The 9252-nt window shown below is 42.1% G+C and overlaps 1 protein-coding gene across 2 annotated transcripts in view; it reads right to left on the bottom strand.

The window, feature by feature from the left end:
- The window catches only part of cdk6 (cyclin-dependent kinase 6), a 39524-nt gene that overhangs the window by 20416 nt on the left and 9856 nt on the right, over positions 1–9252 (bottom strand). For both annotated transcript variants that reach the window (XM_042223651.1, XM_005928562.3), the window contains one exon: positions 6617–6784. In XM_042223651.1, coding sequence (XP_042079585.1) covers positions 6617–6784 — 168 coding nt within the window. The remainder of the gene's footprint in view (positions 1–6616; positions 6785–9252) is intronic.

Here is a 9252-nt window from a genome sequence, read left to right as displayed (position 1 = left end):
TCGCACATTCACACCTAGTGACAATTTGGATTATCCAATTAACCTATCCCCACAAGCTGCATGTCTTTGGACGGTGGGAGGAAGCCGGAGTACCCGGAGGGAACCCACGCAAACACGGGGAGAACATGCATATTTTGTATTTCATGATATTTTATGTGAATCTGTTGCATGTGCTTTTCGTTGCAACTGCCTCTCGAGATTTATTTATATTTACCTACTTGAAGTTATAACCTTCGCCAAGGAGGTTATGTTTAGCATTTGCATGATTTCCCGTCCGTTAACATAATAGGTCGAAAGGTTTTGAATGAATCCTGATAAAACTTTGTAGGGGGTGTCGAGTGGGGTCATGCTAACAATGCATTAAAATGTGGCCTACATCCAGCGAAGGTCTTCCACGTCAACTTCATGATTTGTTACAAAAATTGGCGAAAAGACTTAGATGTGATGTGTATTGTCAAACTGTAGAAAGTACTGTGCAAAGATCTAAAATATGTCACAACAATTAATACATGTCACATGTGATATTTAAAACGGTTTCTCATGGGCTCTGCAACATGAAGGACGTGATACCGGTATGTGGGGTGTCACATTTGACGTCTCACCTCCCTTTCTTTCAAGTTGACCTTAAAATCTGCTATACCTTTAAAGTTATGACAAGAGGAAGAGCTAGTTAAATGTACTGCAGCATAATATAAGATCATAAGATCAAGTTATTCATGCCCAGTTACAAATAAATACCAATCATCTACTACCTACTCCTACAAAATGTTTGTGTATTAAAAGTAAATGTGTTATGCCATGTGTTGGCACTCTTTTAGTGCTTTTTGGTGAATTTATTATAGATTCTTCTTTATGTTTTCTGTTCACTCACTGTACTGGTGATGCAAATGATTCCTAGAAGGTTCACTGACACGCGTCACCTGCAGGGTTTAGGACGCTGTCACACTGGAAGCCGGTCAGGCCTTTAAGAACTCGAGTATTCATTTTAGATGTTGAATGAAATGAACGTTATGACAGATTCTCTGAGAGTGTATTGCATGTTTGTAACATCTATAAAGTAGAATATAGTATAAATTTCTACTTTTGACAGCTCAACTGAACTCTGAGTGGAATGAATTTTAAGAATGTCACAGTTTTTACATTTACAGCCACTCCCTGTTTAACGTGGTTTCTCTTTTTCTCAAAACCCACTGGCCCGAAGAAGGGCCGACACTGAAAAATCACAAATTACTGCATCTCTGCAAAGACTATGTGCAAAGTCTTTTAGTTTTACAAATTAAACAACAGTCATCCCAAAGCATTTCATATTCTGAGATAAAGACCCTACCAGTGATTTAAACGTCTTGATGCATTCTCAATCATCCAGGTAAGTAAATCTCCAAAAGTTGATTCTGTTCATCTGGATGTAGCATTTTCCTGCAGCTTTTATAAGACTGGGGAAACCTGCAGTCAGCTGAGACTGAAGAAGTCACTTCTTTTTTTGCAGACTGACGAAACGTTTCTCCCACGGAAAACGCTACGTCCAGATGAACAGAATCAACTTTTGGAGAACCCTACCAGTGTTGTCATCCTGCTAACAAACCCAGCGTTTACTAAGTCCATTAATAATCTCATTACATGTTTTCTGTCACTTTATGCATTTAAGATGCAAGAAAAGGTTGTGCTACTCTGTGATTTGGTTTGTTTTGTATTAAAATGATGTGACACTTCTTCCCATTTCCAAAAAGATTTTGCTTCAAGTGCTTTGGCAGAAGGAGGATCTTAAAGAGCCCTCTGCACTCTTTCCTGTTATGTCAGATTAACCCATCAGCTTTTCCCATCTGCCTGTCACTCAAGGCAGTACAATGAGGCTGTAGCCAAACTAGGGTCATAAAAAAAAAACCCATCAACAAAGCAATGGTCCCTCAGGGACTGCCGGGGGGCACCCTAATCTGGACCCCCACACCAACCCTTTGGGTGGTCTCCCTCCCCTCTCCCTCTTTTTACTCTCCACCTCCTTTCTACGAGAAGCCGATTTGGTTGGGTTGGGGGGCAATCACTCATATTCATTCATGCATGCACCCGGACTCCATGACCCATTTTTAATGCACGTGTATTAGCAAGCCACCATGCTGCTATGTGAGGCAGCAAATTCATCACAAAAAGAGAAGTTCAGGCAATGCTGGTAAATCATCAGCAGAAAGTACAGCAGTGCTACTTTCAGTTAGCAACACTGTGGAAAGAAAAAAAAAAAACCCATAAAAGTGAGTGAGGGACTCTTTGACAACTTCATGCAAATGTTCATTTCAGTCATTTTGTCATTCTAGAAGTGCTAAATGAATCACTTTGAAAGTGAGAGAGAACCTCATTCGCTTAAGCAACAGCAGTTCTCTAAAGCCCATCTGTCTACCAGTAACGGTGGCATTAGGTGACTAAATATGTAACTGTTGGTCTGTTGGGCAAAGGGGAAGATCCTCTTAAACACTGTGTGTGTGTTGCATACAGTGTAGATTGTGCGCTTTATTATTATTAGCAAGAGGAAACAATGAATGGATGAATGGAGATTGTGTATGTGTGCGCGTTTGTTTGTGTGTGTGTTGGGCTGATAGGGGGATTCCAGACGCAGGAACATTCATCTGGAACCGAAGACCCCGTCCTCGCAGCTCCACACCAGCGCGTGCATGTGCTAAGACACACACACACCCCATCTCGTTTTGTGGCCCAATCTAACCGAGGAAGGAAATGAGTGCTCGAGTGTGACTGCAAACAGATTAACATGTTATGTGCTGCTCTGTGTGTGTGCGCGAGTAGTTTCGGGGACTTCATAACTGCTGCTCATATGTGAAGGTGAATCCCCTAGCAAGTATTCTTTCCTCGACAAAAATGCCCCCGTCTAGTCATAAAAAAAGAAAAGAAACTATCACACCTACTTGAGACAAATCCTCAGTACAACCACATACACACTAAATATTGTGTAACACTATGCAAATTCTATGGTTAATCATGTCTTCATCTACTATGAATAATCATCAGTCAGGATGATAGATAACTGTGGAAATACTTATCTTAATCTAAAAAACGTACCCTGTATGATAATACTGAGAAATTATATGTTTATGGCGTGGCCTACGATCATTACTCAAACTGAATTTCTTTCCTCTTAAAGACTAACCCAGTTAAAAGCAGCTATCAGGTGTAACCTTTGGAACCGTAACTCATCTGTACTTTCCAATAACTGTTGCCTTAATAATGAAAGTGCAAGTTCACATCAGTGTTTCCAAGACAAAGACTTTACCTGCCATTCTGCCCACTTATGTGAATGCCTCCCAGGGTATTTGTTGAGTAATCTTAGCATTTAATTTAATTATTAACTTAAAATTGAACAACAATGCCATCCACAGTGGATCTACCAACAGACACGCCCTCCATTCTTATTTATTAAAGTCGCCACTAACACTTAGCTGACCAGAGCACATTTTATACTCCTCTATTAGGAGCAAGTCCAAGCTCATGTACATGCCTGACATTATTGCCAACAGAGTCTGAAACTGATGACTGAAAATATCACATCTGGACTTTAAGAAGACAACGTACACAAAGGTCACTGGGGCATGCATGCTGGGATGGTCAGCTTACTTGACATTTTTAATGGGTTTGGGGTTTTTCTTGAATCTGGAGATTTGTTTCATTAAACTGCCTTTAAAAGAAATGGTATTTCTCCATAAAATTGCCTACAGAGCACCAGAAGTTGTTACTGTGCAGTAGATGTAAGCATGTCGGCTTTGGCTGTCACACAGAGAAGAGCACCAATGACAATGCCACAGACGAGCAGAATCAAAGCTTGTCCTCTATCAGCTCAGCTTTCTCGACATTTATGTCACCTGCACCCAGGTGGATTATGGTGGATGCAGAAAAGTTCAACACCAGCCTATCCAGGTGCATGCACTTTTTCCTTCTGACATATTTCTGCCAAAAGAAAAAATAAATTGGGTTTTTGCCCCACTCACATGAGCCTTCAACAAGCCTTAACATAAGGTAATGACACTATCCCAATGGACTCAAAAAGTCCAGACACATTAATGATGAAATTTCCTAAAAGGCGGGCAGATCAGAAAAGCTTTGAATAAAAGTTTTTTTAAAAAGGAAAAAGAAACCCAAAGTACTGAGCTACTGTTGCTGCCTACCTTGATCTTGAAAGTCTCATCTCTCCTCATTTTAAACTCTTCCAAAGACTCTTTTCAGTCCCTCTCTCTATATATTATCTGGTCATCAGAGCCCAGAGCTCAGCAGTTAGGCATCAAAGTCCCGACAGCGGGACGGGAGGGGTGTCTGTCTCTCCTTGCCTGTTCCATCCCTGTCTGCGACAGCCACTGAGGGATTCCTGAGGCAGGCCACGGGGCCCCTTGGCTCTCAATTTACACAGAGAAATCCTATCATTTGGCGCTGTTCTGCCGAGCTACCCGCCGATGCCCTGTAAGTGCCCGCTACAACACATTAGACGCTTTTCATCCAACTCTCAGGGGATGGGAGGGAAGTTCAAGGCAGTGTGTCTTGTGTTGGGCTTTGGGGTCAGGAGTGGGAGCCACCAAAAAGCCTTGAAGACAACGTCGGCATGAGTTTGAAGTATCCACACACACATTTTATGAAGATCCTACTACAAAGTGCATGTTCGAGGATGGTTGGTACAAATAAATAAAAGACAACACACACACACACACACACACACACACACTAAGTGAAACCCTGTAGAAAAGAAAAGACAAAGGTTTCGAGTCCGTTTTTGAATGTAGTTACAGCTGTAACTGACTTCAGGTCAGCAGGCAGGTTGTTTCCAAACAGCATCACAGTAACTGACAGAACCTCATGAAACTTAGGATCTAATTCTGGAAACAGTTAAAAGACCTGCACCTAATGACCCAAGAGGTCTGACTGGGTTATAGGCACTAAACCAGTCAAAGGATTTTAAAGGTAATTCTCTGTTAAACTGGGAACCAATGAAATGCCTTCAGTACTGGAATAATATGTTCAAGTTTGCATGTACATGTAAGGACTGTAGCTGGTGCAGTGAGCTTAAGTCATTCTACTGATGATTCTAATAGTCAGTATTAAATAAATAAAGACTTACAACAGTCTAACCTGCTAGATATGAATGCATGGATCAATTACTCAAAGTCAGTTTGAGAGAAGGATTTTCAATTTTGTTTTTATCAATTTAGGTGGATGTAAACAGTCCTCGTGACTTTATCAACATGACTGAGATGACTGTCCAAAATAATGCCAATGTTTTAACCTGCTGACTGTGTTTGAGAAAAAGTGGTGATAAATATGAACAGATTTTCTCTCCTATTTTTAGAACAACAAATATTTCCATCTCGTTTCTGTTCAATTCAGAAATGTTTCTGACTTCCAGCAAATAATGTCATCAACGAATCTTATTCATTTGTGATCGCTATAGCAGTATAACAGCTCACCTTTCTGTGTTTCGGCGATTTTTTTTTTTGTGCAATTTTGAATGCTTTGGGTTTTTTTACACTGTCAATCTCGTGCGAAGTCTCCTGTCCAGTACAGAATACGTTCACCTTGTCAAATTTACATAGATCTTCGATCGCTAGCAGCATTACTCAGAAGTGCTGTACTGCAAGTCTTCTCCCCAACAAACACAACACTGTCGACGAAGCATTTTGCACCGTCAAAGGCACCTGCGGTAGCACCCGAAAGGCAGAGGAAGATGCTAACCATCGCACAAAAAGTTGGACTTCTGGACACAATCAGATAAGTCAAACTTTACTCAACTCATTCTTCTTGCTTCCTCTACTTCTGTACCATTGATTCATTAATGTTGAATTCTCTGGCAGCTGCTCTATTCCCATGTTCTGGACCTGAAAACAGGGTTTGATCTTTGGTTTCATTCTATAATATAATTCTATAATATAATACTATTTTTAGAACGTAACTCCCGCGAAAAACGAGGGAACACTGTACCAAGCAGGAGCATGTGAAGGTTAAAGAGCGATGGACCAAAGAAGGACCCTTGAGGAACTCCCAATGGAATTTTCATTGTGCAGATCTAAAACTGCTAATTGAAACATGAAAACTTGTATCCATTAGGTATGATGGCAACCAGCTGAGAGCCCGACACGTTAAAACCAATTAAATCGCAAAGCTGTTTAATTAAATCATTACAATCAAGAGCCACAAAGTCAACAATGGCATCAAGCGCAACAAAGAAACTCTCTGTGGATCACTGTTGATCTTCAGGTCACTGTTGACTTTAATAAAGGCAGTTTCTGTGCTTCTATTGGTTCTGAAACCAGTTCAGGTGCTTCAGTTGTTTAGTTAAAAAAAAAAAAAAATTAAACTATGAAATATTTTGCTTTGAAAGATAAGATCAGAAGTAGGTCTATAATTATTAATTGCCAATAAATCCAGCTATTTTTCTTCAGTAGTAGTGTGATTGCAACTCAAAAGAAGAAGAAAATAAATTTAAAAAACAAAAATCACCATATTTCATGGTGAGAAGTCTTGACGCGCTCATTCAGTCGGGAACCCATGCGCTTACAGTTTTGCGAGTATTTGTTTTGAAGGCCTCCACTGGATGAGACCAACAGCGTTTAAAAATATGACGACCATAACTCACCACTGACGTGAGCGCCATCTGGAAGCTGTAGATGCGAGCTAGACCAAAGTCAGCCAGTTTGATCTGTCCTCCGCTGGTGACCAGGATGTTTTGGGGTTTTAGGTCACGGTGAACCACGCGGTGCGAGTGCAGGAAGTCTAACCCCTGGAGCAGCTGGTACATCATATCCTGTAAAAGAGCCAAAGAGGGAAACAGAGGGGCAGCAAGGACATAAACTTAATATGAAGTTTAAAAATGGATGGTTTAATTATGAGACTAGTACAGCAACGGCACCATTGAACGCATACAGGGCAAAAAGGGCTGAGCGGATGGTCGTGGATGTTGATTACATTTGCAATATGATTACGTCTGACCTGTTGGATCGTCACTTCCGAAACAGTTTGTGCTAACTGTCTACACAAAGTCTAGGCTGCAAAACCTTGCACAGCTACAAAGATTTGAATCCATTTCTCCTTTGCCCTGAGCAACGAAAGGCCAGAGTGACAACAGCCTGCAGTGAAAAGCATTGTGGTACGGAGGGAGTTAACTAGAGGAGGCCTGCGTCTTTTCTCGCGGCAGATGTTTGATAACTGACACACACACACACACACACGCACACACGCACACACACACACACACACACACACGATAGAGGCAGAAAGAGGCCCCTGCTTTGTACAAGCACAGATCTCTGTTACTCAGCAGCTGTCCTGCTAGATTTAATTGGCACTCGCTCGTTTTTTTTTTCCCTCTTTTTATTTTTTTCAATGCCCCAAAGCTGACCTCAGAAAATAGCCATAGGCACCGCATCGCCCACAACACAAAGGGGAAGGTAAACTGGCATGAGCAGGAATGAACAAAGCAAGCTAAGACTTGTTCTTTTCAAATAGGAATACTCTCAAACAGGTGCCACACCTGTAAACAAAAAAACAAGTCATTCCAAGGGATTGTGATCAGGTAGTTTTGGCAAAGACTGTTTAAGTAAATAAAAGTCGAGGGAGTGGTATTTCAGGTTGAATCCTAAGACCAACTTAAAAGTGTGTGTGCGTGTTTCTTTTTTTAGCCTCGCTTACATGTAGCACACAGCAGAAGAGCTTCAGGCACCTTCTCTGCTGAAAATACTTCATTTGGTTTAGGTGAGATGGGGGCAACACCTGAGTAGACCCATTTGTTCTGGACAATTACCTGGTCCGTGCTCAAGCGGGCATTAAGCAGACTTCGTATAAAGGGAGCTGCAAGTTCAAGTCTGTTTAGCGAAAAGACAGAACGAGCCCCACGGTTGTGCTCTTGGATCTCCGATCGGGTACCCTCTAGAAATAGCCAAGGTTTGCGATCCATGTTTGAACACCCCTTTCTACAGCACCCATACTCCCTCACAAGACACCCCCCCCCAAAAAACAACCCAAAAAGCCCTCCGCCAAGACCTCACAAGTGACATGGACCTGAGCCCGCAGCTCTATTCAGTGGCCGACCAGCTGGTGAGTGAGTCAAAGGGGTCTGCACACTGAAGCAGAAAACATTAGCAAGCAGTGTGGGGCTGGCTGCTGTGCGGGCCACAGAGGAGGAGACAGGGCACCCTGCTCACAATACTGTGCAGATGGGGAGTGATGTGAGTATGTGTGTTTGTATACACAAACTAACAATGTTCCCCCTGGCTTGGTGCAAGTATGAGCGCATCCATTTCCAAATCTGTGTGTGTGTGTGTGTGTGTGTGTGTGTGCACCTCGGTCTGTGTGAGGGTGCATCAGTGTGTGGGTGCCCTCTGACCAAGGACAGGCGGGATGTATAAACAGACCTTCCTTTCTACATCTCCATTGAGCCATGACCTCCCGAGGAGGGCAGCAGACAGACAGGACCATAGGACAGAGGCAGGCAGTTGGTTATTTTGTGTCTGTGTGTGTATATACAGGGTGGGGGGGGGGGGGGGGGCTGACACAATAGCATGGCCCCCCCACCCATCAGTTCCTCTGTGCTTTAAATAGCCATTTCACCATGCTTCCTTTCAACAGCATTTCCTAGTAAATACTAATTATCTCACAAGTGTGACCTTTGGACAAACACATAAACAGTCTTGGCCTCCGCGGCCTGAGTGTCATCTTCTCTGCACTATCAGGTAGAGTCACAGCTGAGTAATGCAAAATATTTCAGCTACGCTCTACATGGTCAATATAACCACTGACAGCAGGCAAACATTAAGTTTATGCATACAAAAATATCGTTTATAACTTCTTAAAATTATAAAGGCCACTTGTGGCATAAAGCGATCCACCTCCCTCAAAGCTGATTCCAGCTGCAGAGAGAAAAGTGGTTCACACAACTGTCTTCAGCTGGCAACGCTTCAAACTAAAAAGCTCCACAAACAACTTGGCCAGGAGGAAATAAAAAAATAAAAATAAAAATAAATAAATAAATCACACAAAAAAAAGCAACAGATCTGACCCTGAAAAAAAGAAAAAAAGAAAGAAAAAGAGGTCCAGAGAGGGAGGGAAAAAAGTAGTCAGCCCATGCAAAAAGCAGTCAAAACATGGCTTTCTGAGTGCGCCTCCTTTTCTAATGCAAATGTAGCAGAGGCAGCCATATTGTTTATTGTAGCCAGGCACAATATGGGACATCTGCCGGTTAGCGTTAGTGTAATTCCCTCCCCATGCTTCATTAAC

The sequence above is a fragment of the Haplochromis burtoni genome, unplaced genomic scaffold (assembly GCF_018398535.1).
Source record: "Haplochromis burtoni strain Fernald_Lab_line unplaced genomic scaffold, NCSU_Asbu1 Contig_116, whole genome shotgun sequence".
Taxonomy (NCBI): Eukaryota; Metazoa; Chordata; class Actinopteri; order Cichliformes; family Cichlidae; genus Haplochromis; species Haplochromis burtoni.
The sequence above is the reverse complement of the archived record's forward strand: the minus strand, read 5'-3'. Positions and strand labels throughout refer to the sequence as shown.